The 26,005-nt window shown below is 38.0% G+C and overlaps 1 protein-coding gene across 1 annotated transcript in view; it reads left to right on the top strand.

The window, feature by feature from the left end:
- Positions 1 to 26,005, top strand: part of smchd1 (structural maintenance of chromosomes flexible hinge domain containing 1) — a 459,542-nt gene that overhangs the window by 376,910 nt on the left and 56,627 nt on the right. The window contains exons 37-38 of the mRNA XM_039754843.1: positions 6,431 to 6,583; positions 19,042 to 19,171. Of these exons, the coding sequence (XP_039610777.1) occupies positions 6,431 to 6,583; positions 19,042 to 19,171 (283 nt within the window). The remainder of the gene's footprint in view (positions 1 to 6,430; positions 6,584 to 19,041; positions 19,172 to 26,005) is intronic.

Below are 26,005 nucleotides of genomic sequence, written 5' to 3'. Positions count from 1 at the left end.
TCTGCGTCAATGTTTGTGGTGTTGTGATATCTTCTTCAAATTACTGTTATGTTCTTTGATTTGTCTTCCTGCCTCATTATAGGGAAATAGTGATTCTTTCTGGTACAGGAGTTCAGTTACTGAAGTTCTCATCTTAAAGTAAGGCTTCCTCACAGCCTGGGCTGTATTACTGGCATTCATAAACTTAAATGTAAAAACTGGCTCTCAGAATGGCTATTCGCACTGAGGACTTTCAGAGTCTTTAAATCCAAGAGCTCACCAGAGATGAACTTTCAGACCTAAAGAAGTGAATGAGCCTTCTAACTAACACTAAAGATAGATGAGCCTGCTCGCTCCAAAATTAATGCATCATCTTTCTTTTCCCAGAATAATGTGTAACCCTCCTGTTGAAAAGAGAACAAAGAGATGCATTCAACTAGTTTTAAGGGATGATGTAGACTCTGGTGATTAGATCTTAGATCGAGGTGCCTTCTAGTTTTAGATCATGTTCTGTTTATTGGTGTTTAATTTTGTGCAGTGCACAGTTGCAAGCTTAAACTCCATTTGTATGTTGTTTTTTGCCTATAAATAATTTACTGCAGACATGCAATCTTCTGTTATCAGATGAACTCCAAAAAGCCAGTGCAACAAATATTGACTATACAGAGGTTCTAATGACTTTCTGTGTCTCTATTTAGTCTTTTGTTTTTACGGAAGATGCCTTGTGTGTCACTGAAAGCCTAACAAAATGGGAAAGTAATCAAATTATCCAAAACTGCAATTGTAAACTTTTCCATTGATGCTCCTTTTTTTGTTTAAAGTCTACAAATAATCAACTTAAGACAACAGAGTTTACAGTTGGCCTTGAGAATAAAAATGTACAAAATACCAAAATCAGAAGGCTGATATATCCTTAAAAATGTTCAAGATAGTTACTATTGGAAAGAATATAGCACCACCAAGATCCTAGACCTGCTTTTTAACAGTAGAATTTTGTCATTGGTACTTAAACATGAAAAAAGTTTATCTTTTAAGTATGTGTTCAACATTTCTACACTTACATTGCATTACACTTACATCTTTGCAGACATGGAACACAGATGAAATGCATGTATTCCAAAAATGTTTATGTATTACTAGCAGGAGTACCCGGCGTTGCCCGGGAACATGTAACCGGTGAATTTCCCAAATGAAAGAAACAGAACATAGAAATAGAACAAACATTTTTCTGATTGACATTTTATTGTAAGTTCCTCCACTGTGGATTCTGTGTGGTGTGGCATTTCAGACGGCCGTGAAATAGACTTTGTTGTGGCATCTGAAGTGGACCTTCCAATTCTACGTCTTTTTATCGGTGGCATGGGTATATTAGCGAAATGTAGGACAATTATAATGTGTTACATGGAATTACTTGCGGAATAAGCACCACAGTGAGATGAATTTATATTATTTACAATATATTGGAAGCGAACAAATAGTAGCAGTCAGAGAGAACTACAGAGAGAAGTGACATACAACTGGTGCTGCAGTTGGGGAAAATGGTGGGGGAAGGATGCTGCCTTTTTAAGGCGAGTCTCAGTTCAAACGTGCTTGCATATAAGGGACGTTGGCAAATGAATACAGCACTATCAGTGCGTGTGGGAGTGTGACATGTGGAAATTCGGGTGTGTCAGCTGGTCACGTGCACTGGGTCGTTCACGTTTTACATCAATACGGCAGTTCCTCTTCACCCGATGAAAGCAGTCAGCCTTTTCATACTTGGAGACTTCCGCCATCTCTTGGTAATTTAAAGAAACATGGGTAAAGAGCGACGCACAGAGACCAAAGCTTCCGCTAGATTGTGCCACAGTGAAGTTCTGTTGCAACATGCAGCCATCTTAAGTTTGGGGATGTGTGCCGAATGTTGTGTCGGTGAAAAAATGCCAGGCAGTTCACCACGAACATTTTTCTGAACCAAACATACCCCATGACCTTCTCCTGGTCACAAAGAAGCCCCATTCCCAGTTTTGTGGTGATCGGACACCCGGTGCAGATTTGTATGGCGAACAAACATACATACACACATACATACATCGACTCAGCTTTATATATTAGATTTACCCAATACAGCTCTAGGTACCTCACTCCCAGATAAATAAGGCTTGAAGCTGGGAGGTTGTTTTGCCCTTTCTGTAGCAGTGGAGGGGGATGGGAGAGCAGACTGCTTGGGCTTATTAACACATTTGCAAAACAAAAGATGGTGACAGAAAGGTACGAATGGATTTAAGTTGGGCCGGGTTTACAAGTTTTTTCATAGGCTTTGGTAATTGTAGTGCTAATTACTAGTATAGTAATTACAATTTTAGTATCTGTGAGTAAAGCTAGGATTAGAATACAATGGAGGGTGCTCCACATGGCTACCCTAGGGAGAGTGTGGCAATACTCTCAAACCCCTGGCTGGATTCTATACATTTAGAGTTTGTCTCAGAGGGTAAGAGGGTTGTCTCAACTTGCAGAGGTGTAAATATATACACTGAACAAAAATTCAAAGAATTCTGTCTTTTTGCAGACATTGGATTTGCTACTTGAAAGTATACCATCTACTGACATTATAGTCCTAGTATGAGAATTCAATTAATGGTAGAAATAACTGAAGAGATTATGGAAGGAATGCTGATTTGATTCCAAACAGGTAGTTATAGCCAGATTTGTGTGCTAGACATGGATTGTCCGTAATAAACAAAAAATTGTTCATAAGGGTACTAGTTCATCTGATCTAAGACCATATAATTTATGACTGCAGGTTTTTGTTTCAATTATCTTTCTGTTTATATTTGGACTCCTAGCCTAATTAATCAGATGTTACTGTTCAGTTTATGTGTTTGTTGGTCAATGTAGAAATTAGAAAACTAAGTTTGGTAAGTATTTTATAAAACGTACTAAGCAGCTTTATGGGGATACTGTAGTGTTTTTCTTTTTAACAATATTGTCATCCTGAGTTCATTCTACTTTTTCAGGTATTTATTTAAGCCGTAATTTACTAATTAGTGAGTCTGATGCTGAAGTAGTTGTATCCTTTCATCTTTCAGTGTATCTGTCCTAGTGGCTACTCTGCTTGTTTTTACAGTAAATGTCATTATTAGGATACAGTGAAGGGAACAAACTGCAGAGAGATAGGGCAAAATAATAGGAATACTCCGTTGGCCTTGCTCTCTTTCAGGGATGGGGGTCGACTTTTTCTCAATCCTACTTTTTGTAAAAATTGATTGATTTGTATGGAATGATTGCAATAAAATTAATTAATTTAAAAAAAAAGAAAGAATTTAAAGCAATAACTATAATAACATATAACTTTAAAAATCACACTACAGTGCTTTTCTGAATACATTGTAAGGAAAGAGAAAAAAGACCAGGTATTTAGAGTTTTTTTTTTTGGCCTAACTTCCCCAGGAATTAAAATATTCAGAAGTACCATACCACCATACTTCAAAGTTGTTTGTGTACAATACGATCAATCCATCAATTGCACAAGTCAATCAAAAGCATTAATGGTATTTTTGCATACTCAAAGGTATCTTCTTTCAAATAATTTGTAAGTTTTCTCCATGTTCACTGCTTTTTGTCAGTATTAAAATATGTGATTTGCACATGTATACCCAGAAGTGAACAGCGTGTCACAGCTGAGTGAGTTGGCTTTTACCAAAAATCCCTGCTATGTCAAACTGCATGCGAACTGTGAAAGGCTCAATACCATTGGATAGTGGAGGTTCAAAGAATATATAGTTGTCCATGGTTGGTCATTTATAGTGTATGTTAACAGCTGTGCGTAAACTGCAACAAAAGGAATGCCTATGTAACTTCCCATCGTTACGAACCATTATGCATCATTCTGCACTGTTGCACACAAAGCTTGAGTCAGATTCTGAGCAAAATTTTGACTTTATTGAGAATGGTATGTTTGATTAAAGACTCAAGGCTACACTGGACTTGTATGTACTGCTTAGTATGACTTTGAAGGGATGGCTGAGGTCCAGCTAGTGATTTGTTCATATAATTACCCCTGCCCCCATTCAGGGATAGACAGTGCCATGAAATAAATATATATATATATATATATATATATATATATATATATATATATATGCTTCACCCCAAGTTCCCTCACCAATGCCATCAATGAAGAGAGAAAACAATTACAAAAACAAAATAAAATTGATCAGCAGTTCTTGGGGAAAGGGAGATTGAAGAGATGGCGGTTAGAAACTGGATAAAAAAGTCTCACAGTGCAGTGTTAAGCCTTTCTGTGGCGTTATAGGGAAAAGTAATGGATGTATTATACTGTGAACAAACCTCCTATGTTATTGAGCCGGCAACAGTCTCCTGTGGCTTATGTGGCTGAGAAACACTGGTATAAGTGTTTGTTTCTGTATAACTAACTCTGCAGTCAGGCTGTTTCAGGAAGATGCATCCTAAAATGAGAGTTCTATAGTAGTTTTTAGGGTAATGTGCCAGTAGTTCTTATGTAGAAGATAATGCCTTGGGATTTGCAGATTGCAGTGGTGCCCTTGTTTTTAAAATCTGGATTAGAGGGTGTGTTCTGATCACAGAATGGTCACATGTCTCTGCCTCCCTGGGATTGCCTATGCTGTTCTTCTGGAATGGAGACTCCAATAGTTGAAGCTTGATCCAGGGAAAATATAACAGATTCCATCCAAATTGAACCAATTCTACCCTTGCAGAGATATTTGAACGGTTACAGGAATGTGCCTTGTGGACATGGGAAAAATCTTTTCACAATTCATCCCTTGGTATCTTAAAAGGTGCTCCTAGATTATTTTGTTTTCAGGCAGCTGCTGCATTACATTTTGTTTTGTGGAGCAGGGATTGCTTTTGCATTCTTGGCATTAAGTCCATTCTGTTTGAAGTGGGCATTGAACTCCACCAAAGATCTTTTCTGTCCATTCTCTTATCTGTGATTTTCATGAACAAAAGTTCATGAGCAGCCAAGGTGTGAAGCATATTCAGTAAGGGATCCTAAGGATTGCACCTCTGCTGTTCGCCGATTACATTATTTTCTTGATCTCATTAGAAGTGATCTCTAGTGTGCACTGGAGTAGTTTACAGTCAGGTGTGATGTGGATGAGAATTAGTATCTCTCATGCCAAAGAATGACGTTTCTTGGAGGTAAAGGGTGTTCACAAGTGAAAGTAGAGTTTATTCCTCTGCTTCCAATCCAAATCATATTATATGATACCATATGCTGTTAAGTTCTGCTCTGTACTTGTAGTATTTTTATTATACTATTATACTGTGTTGAGGATTACTTGTGTTTTGTATTGACCCCCTTCTTTTTGACACCCACTGCACACCTAACCTACCTGGGAAGTGGTCTCTCTTTCAACTGCCTTTCCCAAGGTTTCTTCCATTTTTTCCCTACTAGGGTTTTTTTGGGAGTTTTTCCTTGTCGTCTTAGAGAGTCAAGGCCAATCATTATATGATTTTGAGCTATACAAATAGAAATTGTATTATATTGAGAGGTTGACAAAAAAATATGAGTTTTTGAGTAAGGACCAAACCATTGTGGTGAAACAGAAACTAAGTCCATAGAAAAACCTGTTGATTTACAAGAATGTCTAGTTCACTGTCCTTGCCTGAGGTCACTAACTATGTGGTACCTGGAAAAATTAGGTTTTGCTTAATCATTTGAGTAAGTGAGGTTCCTGCATTTAGTTGCTCGACTCACTCTCCAGACCGAATGAGAAGCCCAGTAATATGGCAATACCTCAGGGTGGAAAAACTGTGGTTTGAGAGGAGCCTGTTGAGGTGGGTTTGGGTATATACTGTAGCTAGGGTGGTCCCTGAACGCATCCCATAGGAGGTATGCACAATGTAGCCCACATGGATAAGGGACATACATTATAGAGACATATTTATTTCTATTTCTCTGTTTCTTGTGTCCTGGGAGCATCAGGATTTTCCCCAGGAAGGTATGGGGTTAGGAGTGCCAGGTCGGCCCAGATAAGAGTGTTAGCCCCTTGACCCTCATCAGGAATAGCACAAAGAAAGAAAAGATGTTAACTAAATTCCCTTCTGAAAATGTTTTCACTAAAAAGATGCTTATTACATTGTGTAAATAATGGTAGCAAAAATATTTAGATTTTTTTTCTTGTGTTAGGCTTTTAGACCAAATGTAAATTGGAGGTGGCAGTCATAAACTGTTGGTTTTTGTTAAAAAAAATCAGTATTTTATGCAGTAGTTATAGTGAGAAGTCAAGCAAAATGACACCTTTTATATGCTAACTAAAAAGATTACAATATGCAAGCTTTCAAGGCAACTCCGGCCCCTTCTTCAGTCAAGATGTTAAAGGTGTCAATTTGCTTGACTTCTCACTACATCCAGAATGGCTAACACGGTACAACACCCTAGTACTACATGCAATAGTTGTGAAACTTACTTTTATATCTCTTTTAGGATGAGTATAATAATCCAACTTGTGAAAAAATGAATGGGAAAATCATTGTCACCATTAGAAGCTCCGAAGAGAATGAAACTGAAATTCCTGTATTTCAAGGAGATGTGGCATCTGTTGAATTTAATTTTAGTAATGGCATTTCTAAAATTTCAGTAAGTACTGGTTAATTTTCTAGTTAACTATTCTCATTATATCAGCCCTGTCCTTTTCTAGAATGATAAATTATTTGCTTCTGTTATAGGAACTTGCCTTTTATAGTCACTTGAATGATGAAAATACACTTGATATTTTTTCAGTGCTTTACATTTTCTTTTGCTAACTTAGACATACCTTTTTAACGAAATTTTGCCATTTTTTAAAAATATTATAAATGGGTGTGACGTTCAACATTATCAGAAGGAACATGTTCTAAAAGTCATTAATATCATAAGTGCTGCCCACCTGCAGATACACTATATTGCCAAAAGTATTGGGACACCTGCCTTTACACACACATGAACATTAACACTAAAATTACCAAAGCCAACGAAAAAACTCATAATACGGGCCCACCTTAAATCCCTTCACATCTCTTCATCAGCATCTTTTGTCTTGTAAATGTGTTGATCAAGACAAGCAGCAAGTTGCCTTCTATCCTATTCTCCCACTGCCGCAGAGAGGGCAAAATGTTCTCCCGGCTCAAGCCTTGATTATCAGGGAGTGAGTTACCTACAATTGTATAGGGTAAACAATATATTGTTATTTGGAACACATGCATTTCATGTGTGTTCCGTGTCTACAACAATATATGTAAACACATCATTAAAACTGAAATATTCTTCATATTTTAGTAATAAATGACAAAATGTAGGCATGAACTGTGTAATGTGTAAAGGTCCAAATATCAAATAAACACTTTCACAAAAGGGATAAGTATAATACAACAGCTTCCATGGTGCAGAAGTAAGAACTGCTCACTTGTAATCAAAGTCGCAGGTTCAATACTGGTTGCCTCGCAAAGTTACTGTTTTGAGTAGTGAGCTGCTCTTATTGTTAATATTATACAATAAAAACATACATTTGATTTGCGTCTGTAACAGCCGGTGTAAATTTATAGTACTTGTAAAAGTTAGCGGGTTTTTTTTTTCCACTTTTAATCTCTGTCACAATCATGATACATTCATCCCCCACCATCACCCCCAGAGCAGAGCTGGATCTGTTGCTGTTAGTTTTTATTTGAAGCTGGGAATAACTGTAGATGTGAGTAGTGTTTTGAGACAATGGAACTGGAAATTCTCTGATTTGGAGGGATAAAAGCTGATACAAATGCTGGTGAATCATGGCTTCTTGGTATCTCATTGTCAACTTGAATTTTTATTTATTTTTATCGAGTGTTCACACTGAATTAGTATGCACCTTATGGTCCATGATGTCAAAGCTGCACTGACAAAAAAACAGAGATACAGGTATAAATGATATTTGGAATAATTCATTTTATGACCCGTATAGTACATTTTGGAAAATATTGTGTTGCTCATGCAACATTATTCATATTCATTCGCATGACTTTTTGCAGTTGTAATTAGTGAGCGCGTTTGGTTTTTTTGTTTGTTTTTTTTGGTTTTTTTTTTTCTCCTGATCTTGCCCAGTCTCCACATTTTGGTGCATTGTGGTGGTTCTTTTCTACTCCAGGACATACAGAGGAAAAAATAGTACAGAGAGGTAAGTTCCACACACCTAAAGACTGTCCTTCCTACATTTATGACGTGTACTTTTTTCAATGTACACACTTCTGTCTATGCTATGGTTCCTATTACATTGAAGGGGCACCTGACACTGAGTTTGCTTTCCTGGGGGAAGCGGTGGTCTTAGAACAGAAGCTTGTCCATATTGCATCCTCTTTTTCTTTTTCCATCACCTTTTCTTATAAGAAGCAACGATGAAGTTCCACTGCAAGGTGAACAAAGAACATCTTTTTTCAGTGGGCCCCATGCATACCTTGTACAGTACATGTGCATTCATCTCCTTCTGGTCAACCATATTGTAGCACACAGCAACAGACCACCTGCATGTTCCTGTTCATACTGAATAAGCTCACGCCTTCTGGTCCATGATGTCAACGCAGCCCTGGGGGAATAAAAGAAAGAGACAAGTATATGTGACATTTTAAAAAATCATTTGATGACCCGAATAGTACCAATCGGAAAACATCATCGCACTAATACAGAGTTATTTGAAAATGAACAGCATCAGATTGGATGTAAATTTATGTCTGGGGGATAGAGAGAGCATGAACGTGACTGACAGAATAAAACTGAAAACAAAGGTAACTTCACAAGTACAGGCAATCAGAGAAACAGCCATTGACACTCACTTTTTGCATTCTGTTTGTTATAAAGTCTAGAATCCACCCTACCAAGTTGGGGTCCAAACAGAATTGATCGATCAGTTTCTCAACTAAAATGTGGGGCTGGATTGTGTTAAAAGCTGACGAAAAGTCTATAAACAGCCATCTTACATGGTTTTTTGATCCTTCCAAGTCCTCATACAATAAATTTAAAAGTGCTGCTGTAATGTCCTACACGCTCCTATTTGGTTTGCATCCAAATTTTTGAGGGTCCAGAAAGCCTCTGTTTTATTAAGTAGTTATTTCTTAATTAACTTCTCAAAGGATTTCATGATATGAGAAGTTAATCCCACTGGTCTAAAGTCACTTAATGCTTTGGAGTGTGCAGTTTTTGCCAATGGCTGTCTGTTTCCATATGCTGGGTACTTGTTATAAATCCAAGGACATTTCAAATATGGCACAGTCAAAGAAAGGCTGACTCCTAGCTCCGGTCTTCAGTCTTTTCTTTTGTTGACTTACTTAAGAAGCAAAATCCTGTGTTTCAAATCTTGAATAGAATTCATTAAAATTTTGTGTCAACTGATAATCAGTTTTGACCCCTGCCAGCTCAACTCAGTTACTGCTTTTATGTGTGAATGTCAGCCATCATCTTTATGCCGTTCCATAATGAGCCCAGGTTATCAGTATGCGGTTGATTCTCTATCCTGTTCATATACTTCAGCTTTGCCTGCTATATTTCACGTTTCACTTCCTTCTGTTCTGTTAATGTTTCATGTTGAAATGCCCCATTTCTTTGGGTTATCAATTATTGTTTCCTTTGTGACAGATTTAGGGGTTTTCTCGCACCCTTGTACCCTCGGACCACACGTCAGACACCAGATAAAAGTCTAAATAATTATTTATTATAATAATTATGTGCACAAAGCACGCTCCTCTCCACAATTCTCCAATAATAAATCTCAGCTCGCCGTCTGGGAGCTCCCACAGTCCTTTTATATCCCCCGACCCGGAAGTGTTCCCAATCCAACAGTCCATAAGTCCTTATTCCTTCCGGGTCAGGGTAAACCATGCTTTTTCTCACCCCGGAAGCCCGTCACTCTTCCTATGATGAACTTCCGGGTCATAGGGCACAAAGAACTCTTCGGTCCTCCCTGCAGCTCCCTCTCGTGGCCCCCATGGCATCCAGCAGGGTGGTGCATAAAAACTCCATTGTCCATGATGCCCTGCTGGTCTTCTGAGGACCTCCATGCTGCAAGGAGGGCTCCACCTGGCGGCTTGGGGGTATTGGCCGGGATAAACAGCCGGCCATCCTCCACACCTTCCTTTCAGGAAAGTTTGGTTCTGATCTCAACTCCTTGCTTTTTAAGTCACCCTGTAAAACCCATCCTGTCCATCTCTCAATGGTCTCAGGATCTCACCAACCTTTTGGTCACAGTGTTTAATAATATTAGATACTCCTTGAAAACAGCTTACTTAATTTAAAACCACTTCCCTCTCTCAGGCCATGGTGTGTCTGTGCACCAGCATAAGTGTATCTGTAGCTGATAAATTGCTGCTTGCTTCCTTGTAGAAGTTCTTGAATTAATTACTTGAAAGCAGTTGTCCGCATCTGATTCATTGGTGTCTGGTTTGTGAATTAATAGAGCACCCTGTGAGTCTGCTCAACACTGGTATTCTGCAGCTACCCTGGTCAAACCATTGAGTTTGGCAGTGTGGGGGTGGTTTTGATTGCAGCTGTTCCAGTTGGTATAATGCAGGACTCAAAATGGGTGGGAGATGTGGCTGGTGAGTGCCATTTACAGTAGCTTTGTTATTTCTTATATGCATATACAGTCATTTCCTGCTGTTACATGTTGATCATTTTATGAGTATAATACTAATAAAAGTTAGAATACAAAAATTTTGCAAGGTTTCCTTTTGCTTAGTTTACCACCACCATCCATGCACCAGAATGAAGATCAAGATGGCCATTTAGCCCAATAATGATCAACAAATGTGCCAAGTGAAATTGTTAATATGAAATTTAAACTTGTTTTAGATGCATTCTTTATGTAGCTTCTAAATTCACCATAATACTCCTTTTTAAGATGGGCCAGATGCATTTTTACCTTTTGATGATCATGTGTATAATATAAGAGGCAATCTATACATTTATCTCTTTTGCCACTTTTATAAATAATTACACCATTGAATCTAGGTATGATTTCATTAACAAACGTAACTGAACTGAGAAAATAGTATGCTTATCACAGACCAGTAGCAGTACTGCATGACTGTCAGGTAGCATCCCAAACTTAACAACTATAGTTGCTGGAGATCACCGCCTTTAGACTCTTAGGTTATGTGAATAGGAATTGATTATGATGACAAATAACTTGATTTGCATGACATTTTTTCAACACAGTTCAAATTTCCAAAGTATTATGAGTTCAAAGCATTCTTACAGCCACTTCCTTATGGTGTCAGTGGCATTATAAATGTTTTCCAGTAATGGTCTGTGTCCAAAGTACAGTTTTCCAAATGTCCATAAATAAATGCATAAAAACCAAGTGAAAAATGGGGGATAAAACCCATAATAAATAAATCCATTAAAACCAGAGCTTAAAATGCAGTCACTGGTTCCTTTCAATCTCAGACCACCTCTTTCTTCGTCTTCCCAGCTCACCCATTACTCACGCAGCCAGCAGAGACTCAGCAGCCACAAACTTCAATCCTCTGACCCCCGTCTTATCTGCCTCCAACCACGCAGCCATACCATCCAATGTCTACTCTCCTCCCATCTTCCTTCGCACTCCCGCAGTCATACCTTGGATACAAAGGGAAGTCCTCTTCCATGCTTGCCCCACTAGACACCATTATTCAGTGAGGCGAACCAGCCCCTAGAGCACTACAGCTTACACTCCTTCACGGTACCAGAGTTCGTGTTGTGTGAATGGCATCATCAACAGTATTAATGTAGAGTGCATTGGCTTTCAAAAAATTAAAAAATAATGCATAGGTTTTGTATGTTTTACAAAGGCTCTCACACTTTTTTTAACTTTATGGTCAAAATCACCATCATTTGGCAAGAGATGCAGTGGTTTCTTCACAAAAATGTGGCTGTTAACTTCCTTAGAAGTTGTACTTTTAATTAAAACAATGTGCAGTATTTTGTGAGAATAAAATTGATAAGGAAATAATCACTTATTTCCCACATTTCCTCGTCAGTTGGTAACACATTGAATTGTGGATCATGTTGATCTTTTTTTCTTTCAGTACATGTGCCTTCATTGTTTATTTATATATCTAGTGACTTCTCTGCCTGTCTGTATCTCTATTATGTAGTGCTCTGTCTGTCTGTGTGTTAAGGATTTTAAAAATAACAGTTAATAAGGACACTTGTTCATGTTAATTGCAGTCTCAATTGTTAAAAAATATTTTTAAAGGAACATCCCACATGAAAATATAACAATCTCATTAACTGACAATGTATACCAATTTATAAATTTTATGTCCGTTTGAGGTTAAAAAGAAAAATGACTTTTTCCCCATCGGGGAATCGAACTCTGGTCTCTGAGCCACGAAAAGCCTGCTCGGCTCTGAGTCAGCAAATCTTACCGCTAAGCCACAGAAGCTGTTGTATTGTTCTTGAACCTTTTGATGTTTGGATTTCATGCTTCACACATTATATAGTTTATGCCTACATTTTGTAACATTTATTACTAAAATATGAAAAAGTTTCTGTTTTAACAATTTACACAGATTACTGTAGAAACGGAATATACGTGAAATGCGTTTGTTCCAAATAACAATCTATTATTTCCACTCTAAAACTCCACTTCACTCCCAGATAATCCGTCAAGGCATGACTTGGGAGAAGTTCGTGCTAAGTCAGTGGGGGGATGGAATAGCCGGCTGCTTGCAGCTTGTCTTTATCTGCACATTTACACGACAGAGGATGCTGGCGCAGAGGTGTGAACGATTTTAAGGTGGGCCGGATCTACGAGTTTTTTCATAGACTCTGGTAATTCTAGTGTTAATATAGATACTTTTTTTTTTTTTTTTTTTTTTTTACCCAAGATCAAATCTTGTAAGTACGACACAATCGTTATATCTGACCGTGCACCTCTGATCATGGAGCACAAATCACTACACCCCACATACTTATCAAGCAACTGCCATCTTGACACCCTATTATTTGCTGAGGAGAACTGTACAGAATTTATATCCAGGCAAATTGATTATTTCTTGGAGACAGGAGAAATAGAGGACTGTGCAGGAATACTCTGGGAAACTCTGAAAGCTTTTTTAAGAGGACAGATTATTTCATATCTCTCCCACAAAAATAAATCGGAACCCAAGAAGGTGAAATTACCAGAATAGATAAAGAACACACAAGGCCTCCAAATGAGGCACTTTATAGCAAAAGACAGGCTTTGCAATTAGAACTCAGCCTCTTGACAACAAAACAAATAGAACAGCTTATTACTATGAACATGGAGAGAAGGCTAACTTATCTCAACAAATCCACAAGCAGGAAGTTTGCAATGCAATATTAGTAATCACCAACACAGACAGAGATAAAATCATTGACCATAAAAATATAATGCACACATTTAGAGACTGCTATATGTCCTTACATTCTTTTCAGTTAATAAAAGAATAAAATACACAATCTAAAGCATTTTGATGCATTTCAGATACCACAGCTAGATACTCTCAGACCAGAGGAATTGGATAAACCTCTGGCACTCTCAGAATTACTAGACACTATAAACATACTTCAGACTGATGGCTACCCTCCTGAATTTTATAAAAAAAAATTCTCGGCTATTATTTAGCAACATTTCCAGAAGCTAAAGACAAAGTCTACCTCAGACTTTCTGCCAAGCATTAATTACTGTATTTCCTAAGAAAAATAAGGACTTGTTACAGTGTTCATCATACAGACGAGTTTCACTTCTGAATAACACTGTTAAGATACTCTCTGAAGTTCTAGCTAGAAGGATTGAGAAAGTGCTTCCTTTCGGTAATATCACAAGGCCAAACCAGACACTTAGCTTCCAATCTTCAATGCCTGTTTAATGCAGTATATTCACCCATAAAGTCTAACACACCAAAGATCTTATTATTTTTGGATGCAGAAAAAGCATTCAATATGGTTGAAAGGAACTACATATTCACTACATCGCACAAATTTGGGTGTGGCCCAAACATATGTGCATTGGTCAAACTATTATATGCCAGTCCAGAAGCTTCAGTTTGTATTAACCTTATTTCAGACTACTTCAAACTAAAACACGGTACTAGACAAGGATGCCCCCGTCACCACTGATATTTGCAATCGCCATTGAACAATTCATTGGCTGTTTACTTTCAAAATGTATCTGAGATAAATGGGATTATCAGAGAAGGACTTGAACAGAAAATATCACGATATGTAGATGATATGGTACTATATATACAGTGGGTATGGAAAGTATTCAGACCCCCTTCAATTTTTCACTCTTTGTTATATTGCAGCCATTTGCTAAAATCATTTAAATTAATTTTTTTCCTCATTAATGTACACACAGCACCCCATATTGACAGACAAAAAAGAATTTTTGAAATTGTTGCAGATTTATTAAAAAAGAAAAACTGAAATATCACATGGTCCTAAGTATTCAGACCCTTTGCTGTGACACACATATATTTAACTCAGGTGATTTTCCATTTCTTCTGATCATCCTTGAGATCAGCTTCATTTTAGTCCAGCTGTGTTTGATTATACTGATTGGACTTGATTAGGAAAGCCACACACCTGTCTATATAAGACCTTACAGCTCACAATGCATGTCAGAGCAAATGAGAATCATGAGGTCAAAGGAACTGCCTGAAGAGCTCAGAGACAGAATTGTGGCAAGGCACAGATCTGCCCAAGGTTACAAAAAAATTTCTGCTGCACTTAAGGTTCCCAAGAGCACAGTGGCCTCCATAATCTTTGAATGGAAGACGTTTGGGACGACCAGAACCCTTCCTAGAGCTGGCCGTCCTGCCAAGCTAAGCTACCGGGGGAGAAGAGCCTTGGTGAGAGAGGTAAAGAAGAACCCAAAGATCACTTTGGCTGAGCTCCAGAGATGCAATCAGGAGATGGGAGAAAGTTGTAGCCCGCATGGAGTTTGCTAAAAGAAACCTGAAGGATTCTCTGGTCTGATGAGACCAAGATAGAACTTTTTGGCCTTAATTCTAAGCGGTGTGTGTGGAGACAACCAGACACTGCTCATCACTTGTCCAATACAGTCCCCACAGTGAAGCATGGCGGTGGCAGCATCATGCTGTGGGTGTGTTTTTCAGCTGCAGGGACAGGACGACTGGTTGCAATCAAGGGAAAGATGAATGCGGCCAAGTACAGGGATATCCTGGACAAAAACCTTCTCCAGAGTGCTAAGGACCTCAGACTGGGCCGAAGGTTTACCATCCAACAAGACAATGACCCTAAGCACACAGCTAAAATAACGAAGGAGTGGCTTCACAGCAACTCTGTGACTGTTCTTGAATGGCACAGCCAAAGACCTGACTAAAACCCAATTGAACATCTCTGGAGAGACCTAAAAATGTCTGTCTGCCAATGTTTACCATCCAACCTGACAGAACTGGAGAGGATCCCCAAATCCAGGTGTGAAAAACTTGTTGCATCTTTCCCAAGAAGACTCATGGCTGTATTAGCTCAAAAGGGTGCTTCTACTAAATACTTAGGACCATGTGATATTTCAGTGTTTTTTTTTTTAATAAATCTGCAACAATTTCAAAAATTCTTTTTTTGTCTGTCAATATGGGGTGCTGTGTGTACATTAATGAGGAAAAAAATTAATTTAAATGATTTTAGCAAATGGCTGCAATATAACAAAGAGTGAAAAATTGAAGAGGGGCTGAATACTTTCCGTACCCACTGTATATAAGGCCAACAAAATTATGTGACTGCATTCCTAACAGCACTAGCAGAATCTCAAAAGATATCTGGACTCGAAATTAATTTGAATAAAAGTTTGCTTTTTCCAGTGAACTCTCCAGCACTTAACATTAGAATTGGACACCTTCCCTTTTATCATCGCCAATCAGTTTAAATACCTAGGGTTAAACATCACAGGTAAAGATAAAGCTGTTTTTCAACAAAATTTTGCTGTCTGCATGAAAAACATAAACAAGATGTGCATAGATGGTTTACTCTCCACCTCACTTTCTAACTGGGAGAATTAAAACTGTTAAGATGAATTCCTTCCTAAGCTGCTTTTTCTCTTTCAAGCATTCCCATATACATTAACAAATCATTTTTTTATGAAATTAGACTCGATCAATAACTCATTTACTTGAAATTCAAAACATTAATCCATCCAAAGGGCAACCCTACAATGACATAAAGCAAAAGGTGGCATGGCTCTACCTAACTGTCAATTGATGTTGAGAAAAATAGATGAACACGCACAAGCTTGGTCCATAATAGAAATAAACTCATGCAGTACTTCTTTATATTCCATGCTTTGTACACTAGTAAATATAAAGTACCATCAATATACTAACAACCTAGTTGTCCTTCATTCACTCAAGAGTATGGAACCATTGTAGGAAGCACTTAATGATAGAGAACCTTTTATCTTTGGCGCCTCTACACAATAACCACCTTTTTCTGCCCTCTCAAACTTACACCGTTTTTGAAAACGTATGGGATGAAATCATTTAGAGATTTGTATACAGATAATGTCTTGGCATCCAACAAGCAATTACACTGCAAATTTAGCTTACTATCAACACAGTTTTTCCACTATTTCCAAATTCAAAACTTTTGTTTCAAAGATCCCAGAGTACAGTGGGGAAAGGATCTTTTATTCAGCATTTCAGAAAAGGAGTGGAAGGCAGCCATGCACATCTATCTCATTTAAGATTGTCCAAAATGTTTTCAGGGCATGATCCAATGTGTGAACGTTGCAGTCGAGCTCCACCCTCACTGGGCCACATGTTTTGATGTCAACCAATCTTTAAGTGCCTGTCAGGGAGCCTTAGTGTCACCGTCACTCCTAATCCATTAACAGCTGTGTTTGGTGTACTCCCATTTCTGCTTAAAGTGTAGAAGGACAAACTGTAGTTGCCATTACTTCACTACCAGCACCTAGACTTCCCTTGCTCAACTGGAAGAATCCTAGCCCACCTCTTTTAAGTCAGTGGGTAACTGATGTTATATACTATTTGAAACTGGAAAAAAATCTAATTCTCACTTAGAGGATCTGTCCAAAACTTTTTTAAAACCAGATATTATCTAATCAATAACATTTTACAATAAGAATTTATCTTGAAGTAAAGTATATTTCTCTTGGTTAGGGTTTGAATTGAGCTTAGTCTTATGTTTGACTTGATTGTATGTATGGAATGTTATTTTCTTTTAATAAAATAAAATGAAAACCTTCTCTTACTAACCTTCAGATAATATTTTAATTCACAGTTCAGCTTCTAAATGTTCTCCACCTAGCTCTCCCTGATAGCATAATGTCATTACTTGCCTCTCAGCTGAATTGGCATATGCCTGCATTAGCTTTTCTTAACCTTCTGCTAACTATTTCTGTTAAAATACACACAATTTAAAGCATTGTTAGTTTTCCCTTATGAGCTCTATAATTATAGTTACAGTCTTGTTCAAACAGTTTCATCATTTAAAAACTTCATCTTATACATCTATCCATTTTCCAACCCGTTGAATCCGAACACAGGGTCACGGGGGTCTGCTAGAGCCAATCCCAGCCAACACAGGGCACAAGGCAGGAACCAATCCTGGGCAGGGTGCCAACCCACCGCAGGACACACACCCACACACCAAGCACACACTAGGGCCAATTTAGAATCACCAATCCACCTAACCTGCATGTCTTTGGACTGTGGGAGGAAACCGGAGCGCCCGGAGGAAACCCACGCAGACACAGGGAGAACATGCAAACTCCACGCAGGGAGGCGAACCCAGGTCTCCTAACTGCGAGGCAGCAGCGCTACCACTGCGCCACCGTGCCGCCCTCATTTTATACAAATAATCTTAAAAGAAAATACACATGTTAAATTTTAAAGGTTTTATTATGCAAAAATCACCCATTATACTTGTATACATCTTTAATTTGCATGGCCTTAGGATAAAAAGCAGATAATCCACAAAATATATGTTTGAATGAAAACAAATCTGTATTGTCTTTTAATCTATACTAATAATTATACAGCGAACTGCTACAGCGAAACAATGAAATCATAAGCGCACAAACGCGTAAATCCTCACGCTACGGGAGAACAAGGAACACTGAGTGAGCTGACGGGCTGGCAGCGTCCGCTTGGGTGAATCCCCGAGTCAAGGCGGATCGGGAAATGCGTCATGCATAACCACAGCCTGGCTCGTGGCTCGTTACGCCAATGTTCGTATTTAGATCCGAGTTTTTCGCTCATACTTTCCTCTTATCTTGAATTTCTCGTATACAGAGGTGATCGTATCTAGAGGTGTTCCACTGTGTGTATATATATATATATGACAGCAACACTCATAACAGTGACAAAACAATTACATTGACAATCGTATTACATTATTTTCAAAATGTTTCCTTTTTTTTTTTCATTACTTCTTTAACACAATACTTCTCCGCTGCAAAGTGCAGGTATTTTGCTATATATGTATTTATATGTATATGTGTGTATATATATATATATATATATATATATATATATATATATATATATATATATATATATATATATATATATATATGTATATGTAATATATTGTATATATATATATATATATATATATATATATATGTGTGTGTGTATATGTAATATATTTATATATATATATATATATATATATATATATATGCCAGCAACACTCATGACAATGACAAAACAATTACATTGTCAATCATGTTATGTTATGTTTCCTTTTCTTTTTCATTACTTCTTTAACACACTACTTCTCCGCTGCGAAGCGCGGGTATTTTGCTACTGCATTATATAACCCAACTCTAGTCTATTACAAAGCATTACTTTTGGAAGCACTTTTGGTTTTCTATTGCAAAATATTGCTGTATGATGTTCTCACTATTTAAAAAATGCTGATATATATTTGTAACATTATTATTTACTTATTTTTATTTAATAATGAGCCCTTCTTTTCACTCATATGTATTTTGAAAAGCAGTAGTAGAATTGCACACTTAATATTAGTGTATACATATTTAAATTTCTTTTGTATTATTAAAATATGTGACATGATCTGAAATCTAGTTTTCTGTGTACTTTTAGAGTCTTTTGGTTGCTGAAAATAGCCCTGGAAAAGACAGTAGTCAGTATGTACTTGTGTTTTATCCAGTCATTCCAGAGCTGGGAGAAAGTCAGTTGGAGCCATTTGAACTTCATTTCATGTTTTCTAATGGTAAGTTCTTATATTCAGTATTTTATTTAATATAATGATTTTTATGGTGTTTCTTCAATTATTTGTCTAGTTATATACAACCAGTAATGGCACACTGCACGATAATGTGCAGTGAATACACTTGAGCATTTATAGTTTTTATACACTTTCTCTGTATGTTTAGCATTCATTTGCTCAGGGATTGATGCGCTTGCTGCTTACTGAGCAGCTCTTTTTCTCTCCACCCTAGCGTCCCACTTCTGCTCTTCTTTCGTTGGCATCTTTTTACGTTAAAACTGATTAAGTCAGTGTTTGTGTTGCAATTACTTAGTATGTTTTCTTTACTTTTTCACTTAAGCTGACCCTTAAGTCTTCAATCTGCCTCAAGATTGATTTAAAATTTGAAGAGGTGGGGGAAGCGACGGCGTAGGTGGTAAGGATGAAAATGGTGCCCTTACGCATGTGGCATGCGGCTGCCCTGCTGCCTGCTGCCAAGAGTTGATGCTACAGTAAAATAAAAAGAGGAATAACCTTGGAGGTTAATCATCAACCCTAAAGCGGATAGTAGAAGTCACATAGTATATTTGTACCAAATTTCAGGTGAATAGTTTTAACAATTTGCGAGCTAAAGGTGATTTAAAATTCTGGACAGACAAATGGACAGCCACGGTAGTGTATTATATAAGATGTTTAATATTAAACTTATATAAATATAAACATGTGTCCACTAAACATTAGTGTGGATGGTATGAATTAAAATACTTTTGTTTCCATGTTCCCCTCTGGTACTGTGCCTTCCGTATGAATTGAAATAATTAAGCCAAAATCGCTATATACTAAAGCAATTTGGATTGATATGAAAAATAAAAGTATATACCATAACCTTTTACATTTATATTTTATCCCATTCCTGCAAAAGGACCAAACAAAATTGCTGGCCATTGTTGGTATGAATTGAGTCACAGGGCAATCTTGCTCAGTATGAGAGGAACTGCAGGTTCAGACATTTGGTGTGTGTGCTTTGCTGAGGAGCCAATGGTGCAAAGCTACCATCTGCGGGATTATGACTGAACGCATCTACAGTTGTGTGAAAAACTATTTACCCCCTTCCTGATTTCTTATTCTTTTGCATGTTTGTCACACAAAATGTTTCTGATGATCAAACACATTTAACCATTAGACAAATATAACACAAAATGCAGTTTTTAAATGATGGTTTTTATTATTTAGGGAGAAACAAAAATCCAAACCTACATGGCCCTGTGTGAAAAAGTAATTGCCCCCTGAACCTAATAACTGGTTGGGTCACCCTTAGCAGCAATAACTGCAATCAAGCGTTTGCGATAACTTGCAATGAGTCTTTTACAGCGCTCTGGAGGAATTTTGGCCCACTCATCTTTGCAGAATTGTTGTAATTCAACATTATTTGAGGGTTTTCTAGCATGAACCGTCTTTTTATGGTCATGCCATAGCATCTCAATTGGATTCAGGTCAGGACTTTGACTAGGCCACTCCAAAGTCCTCATTTTGTTTTTCTTCAGCCATTTAGAGGTGGATTTGCTGGTGTGTTTTGGGTCATTGTCCTGTTGCAGCACCCAAGATCGCTTCAGCTTGAGTTTACGAACAGATGGCAGGACATTCTCCTTCAGGATTTTTGGTAGACAGTAGAATTCATGGTTCCATCTATCACAGCAAGCCTTCCAGGTCCTGAAGCAGCAAAACAACCCCAGACCATCACACTACCACCACCATATTTTACTGTTGGTATGATGTTCTTTTTCTGAAATGCTGTGTTCCTTTTACGCCAGATGTAACGGACATTTGCCTTCCAAAAAGTTCAACTTTTGTCTTATCAGTCCACAAGGTATTTTCCCAAAAGTCTTGGCAATCATTGAGATGTTTCTTAGCTAAATTGAGACGAGCCCTAATGTTCTTTTGCTTAACAGTGGTTTGCGTCTTGGAAATCTGCCATGCAGGCCGTTTTTGCCCAGTCTCTTTCTTAAGGTGGTGTCGTGAACACTGACCTTAATTGAGGCAAGTGAGGCCTGCAGTTCTTTAGACGTTGTCCTGGGGTCTTTTGTGACCTCTCGGATGAGTCGTCTCTGCGCTCTTGGGTAATTTTGGCGGCCGCCGCCACTCCTGGGAAGGTTCACCACTGTTCCATGTTCTTGCCATTTGTGGATAATGGCTCTCACTGTGGTTCACTGGAGTCCCAAAGCTTTAGAAATGGCTTTATAACCTTTACCAGACTGATAGATCTCAATTACTTCTGTTCTCATTTGTTCCTGAATTTCTTTGTATCTTGGCATGATGTCTAGCTTTTGAGGTGCTTTTGGTCTACTTCTCTGTGTCAGGCAGCTCCTTTTTAAGTGATTTCTTGATTGAAACAGGTGTGGCAGTAATCAGGCCTGGGTGTGGCTACGGAAATTGAACTCAGGTGTGATACACCACAGTTAGGTTATTTTTAACAAGGGGCAATTACTTTTTCACACAGGGCCATGTAGGTTTGGATTTTTTCTCCCTAAATAATAAAACCATCATTTAAAACTGCATTTTGTGTTTACTTGTGTTATATTTGACTAATGGTTAAATGTGTTTGATGATCAGAAACATTTTGTGTGACAAACATGCAAAAGAATAAGAAATCAGGAAGGGGCAAATAGTTTTTCACACCACTGTATACACACGTGGACAAAATTGTTGGTACCCTTCAGTCAATGAAAGAAAAACTGAAAATGGTCACAGAAATAACTTTAATCTGACAAAAGTAATAATAAATAAAAATTCTATGAAATTTAACCAATGAAAGTCAGACATTGATTTTCAACCATGCTTCAACAGAATTATTTAAAAAAATAAACTCATGAAACAGGCCTGGACAAAAATGATGGTACCCCTAACTTAATATTTTGTTGCACAACCTTTTGAGGCAATCACTGCAATCAAACGATTCCTGTAACTGTCAATGAGACTTCTGCACTTCTCAGCAGGTATTTTGGCCCACTCCTCATGAGCAAACTGCTCCAGTTGTCTCAGGTTTGAAGGGTGCCTTTTCCAGACGGCATGTTTCAGCTCTTTCCAAAGATGCTCAATAGGATTGAGGTCAGGGCTCATAGAAGGCCACTTTAGAATAGTCCAATGTTTTCCTCTTAGCCATTCTTGGGTGTTTTAGCTGTGTGTTTTGGGTCATTGTCCTGTTGCAAGACCCATGACCTGCGACTGAGACCAAGCTTTCTGACACTGGCCAGCACATTTCTCTCTAGAATCCCTTGATAGTCTTGAGATTTCATTGTACCCTGCACAGATTCAAGACACCCTGTGCCAGATGCAGCAAAGCAGCCCCAGAACATAACAGAGCCTCCTCCATGTTTCACAGAAGGGACAGTGTTCTTTTCTTGATATGCTTCATTTTTCCGTCTGTGAACATAGAGCTGATGTGCCTTGGCAAAAGTTCAATTTTGTCTCATCTGTCCATAGGACATTCTCCCAGAATCTTTGTGGCTTGTCCACATGTAGTTTGGCAAATTCCAGTCTGGCTTTTTTATGATTTGTTTTCAACAATGGTGTCCTCCTTGGTCGTCTCCCATGAAGTCCACTTTGGCTCAAACAACGACGGATGGTGCGATCTGACACTGATGTTCCTTGAGCTTGAAGTTCACCTTGGATCTCTTTAGAAGTTTTTCTGGGCTCTTTTGTTACCATTCGTATTATCCGTCTCTTTGATTTGTCATCAATTTTCCTCCTGCGCCACGTCCAGGGAGGTTGGCTACAGTCCCATGGATCTTAAATTTCTGAATAATATGTGCAACTATAGTCACAGGAACATCAAGCTGCTTTGAGATGGTCTTATAGCCTTTACCTTTGACATGCTTGTCTATAATTTTCTTTCTAATCTCCTGAGACAACTCTTTCCTTCGCTTCCTCTGGTCCATGTTGAGTGTGGTACACACCATGTCACCAAACAACACAGTGACTACCTGGAGCCCTATATATAGGTCCACTGACTGATTACAAGATTGTAGACACCTGTGATGCTAATTAGTGGACACACCTTGGATTAACATGTCCCTTTGGTCACATTATTTTCAGTCTTTTCTAGGTGTACCATCATTTTTGTCCAGGCCTGTTTCATGAGTTTATTTTTTTAAATAATTCTGTTGAAGCATGGTTGAAAATCAATGTCTGACTTTCATTGGTTAAATTTCATAGAATTTTTATTTATTATTACTTTTGTCAGATTAAAGTTATTTCTGTGACCATTTTCAGTTTTTCTTTCATTGACTGAAGGGTACCAACAATTTTGTCCACGTGTGTAATATAAATTTATTATTCTGTATGTATAGTGTCTTCTGTCTGTTATGCAAAGACTCAAAAACCCCTGGCACTTGAAGCTTGATCCAGTCTTAGCTGACAATTTATTCTGTGACACGTGCAACACAATCCATGTTTTGGATATTTGGACAAAGGTGGCCCCGTAATTGGGCTTTGACTCTTTCTACATCATATGTGCTCCTGTGCTTTTCCTAACAGTAATAGAAATGTCCAGTAGCTGCTCACTGTAAAGTGCATTGCACAGGCTGAGCGATTGTGGTCAATACACACATAAGTACATAAATCATATATTCTTTTTAAAATATGAAGAAGTTTCTCTTTTAACAATGTGTTTACACAGAATACTGTAGAAACGGAACTCTAGCATTTCACTCACTCCCAAATAATCAAACAATGCACGAGCAGGGAGAACTTAGTGAACGTTCTGCGATGGTGGGAGATGGAATAGCCGGCTGCTTGTCTTAATCGGCACATATACAGGACAAAGACGCTGACGGAGAGGTGGAACGGATGCCTCCTATAGCCTTTGTTGAGTGTCTGGATTCTAGATGGAGGTAGTTTTGACCATTCTTCCATACAAAATCTCTCCAGTTTAGTTAAATTTGATGGCTGCCAAGCATGGACAGCCTACTTCAAATCATCCCATAGATTTTCAAGACTTTGTTGATATTGGGTTGACTTTATCCGAAAGCAAAACAAAGTTCTGGACTTCGTCAGGTCATAAAAAAATGTGGCTGCACCTTCAGCAGAGTGACCTGGGCTTTTCGGTTTCATGGTGGCCACATTTCCAGCTACTTACTGTGAAGTGCATTACACAGACTGATCATACAAAGGGTCAAGACAAGAAGGACACACACTTCATCGCAAAAGAAAATAATACCATCAAGCCACACACAGAGCATTAGATTAGATAAACTTTATTAATTCCAAGAGAAACCTCAGAATTCAATGTGAAATCATCCTGAATATCGCCCCGTTGTGCAGCATTCTGATGCTCGGGCATGATTCACACCACAGTACAGTCTGCTATCACAACAGCCATGAAGAAATGTCTGCCAGAAAACGAGCAGGTTTTCAACTTATAAGAATTCCTGCCCATGTACAAATGTTAATTTTTACATCCTTACATCAGTGTTTGTTTGACCACTACTTGGGGAAAGTTGCATCAGCAATGCGCTCACTGTGGAATACTGTTTTTCAGGTGGAAAACAAAAGTGTTATCGAAATGTAGGAGTACTGTTTTCTCTATATAAAACACCACATATAACTTTCACCATATGTACTAGAAAAAAAACTTAAAACTATCCGCAGCTCCTAAACATGTTGAGTTTGCTTATTTTTTGCCTTAACACTAGAATTACCAGAGCCTACGAGAAAACTCGTAAATCTGGTCCACCTTAAATCCATTTGCACCGCAAGCAGCCGGCTATTCCATCCCCCACCATCGCAGAACGTTCACTGAGTCCTCCCTGCTCGTGCATTGTTTGATTATCTGGGAGTGAGTGAACTGCTGGAGTTTGAGTGGAAATAATAGATCGTTATTTGGAACACATGCATTTCATGTGTGTTCCGTTTCTACAGTAGTCTTTGTTAACACATTGTTAAAACAGAAACTTTTTCATATTTTAGTAATAAATGTTACAAAATGTAGGCATAAACTATATAATGTGTGAAGCTTGAAGTCTAAAGATCAAATAAACACTTTCACAAAAGGTTTAAGGACGATACAACAGCTTTTGTGGCGTAGCGGTAAGATTTGCTGACTTGTAATCAAGGGGCCACTGGTTCGATCCCCACTGCCTCCTATATTTGCCGTTTTTAGTAATGAGCTGCTCTTATTGTTAAAATTATACAGTACACACATACATTTGGTTTGCGTCTTTAACAGACCGTGTACATTTATAGTACTGTACTTATAAAAGTTATCTTTTTTTCACTTTTATTCTCTCACTCATGATCATGATCCATACTGCCACCCTAGGGATCTGACGCTGTTAGTTTTTATTTGAAACTGGGAATAACTGTAGATGTGAGTAGTGTTTTGAGGTAATGGAACTGGACATTCTCTGATCTGGTGGGATAAAAACTGATAAAAGCTGACACACAAACGCAGGTGAATCTGCCTTCTTTGTATCTCACTGTCACTTTATTTTTTTTTATTCAGTTTTATTAAGTGTTCCTGCTGATGCAGAATTAGTATGCACCTTAAGGTTTATAATGTGGAAAAAAAAAAAAAACAAACATAGGTATATGTGATATTTTGAAGAAATCATTTTATGTCATGAATAGTACCAATCAGAAAACATCATCGCACTAATGCAATATTTTTTGAAAATGAACAGCGTCAGATCGGGTGTGAATTTACGGTGGCGCTGTTACTTAGAGTCAGATCAGAAGAGGCTTGGGTGGGCTGGGGGTTGTTAGAGCGTGATCGTCATTGAGAGAATAAAACTGAAAAAAGCTAACTATTACAAGTACCGTAAATTTATAACCAATGTCCTGTATATTTGTCTCTTTCTTTTT

Source organism: Polypterus senegalus, chromosome 5 (assembly GCF_016835505.1).
Source record: "Polypterus senegalus isolate Bchr_013 chromosome 5, ASM1683550v1, whole genome shotgun sequence".
NCBI lineage: Eukaryota > Metazoa > Chordata > Cladistia > Polypteriformes > Polypteridae > Polypterus > Polypterus senegalus.
Note: the sequence above shows the minus strand (reverse complement) of the source record. Positions and strands in the feature narration are given on the sequence as shown.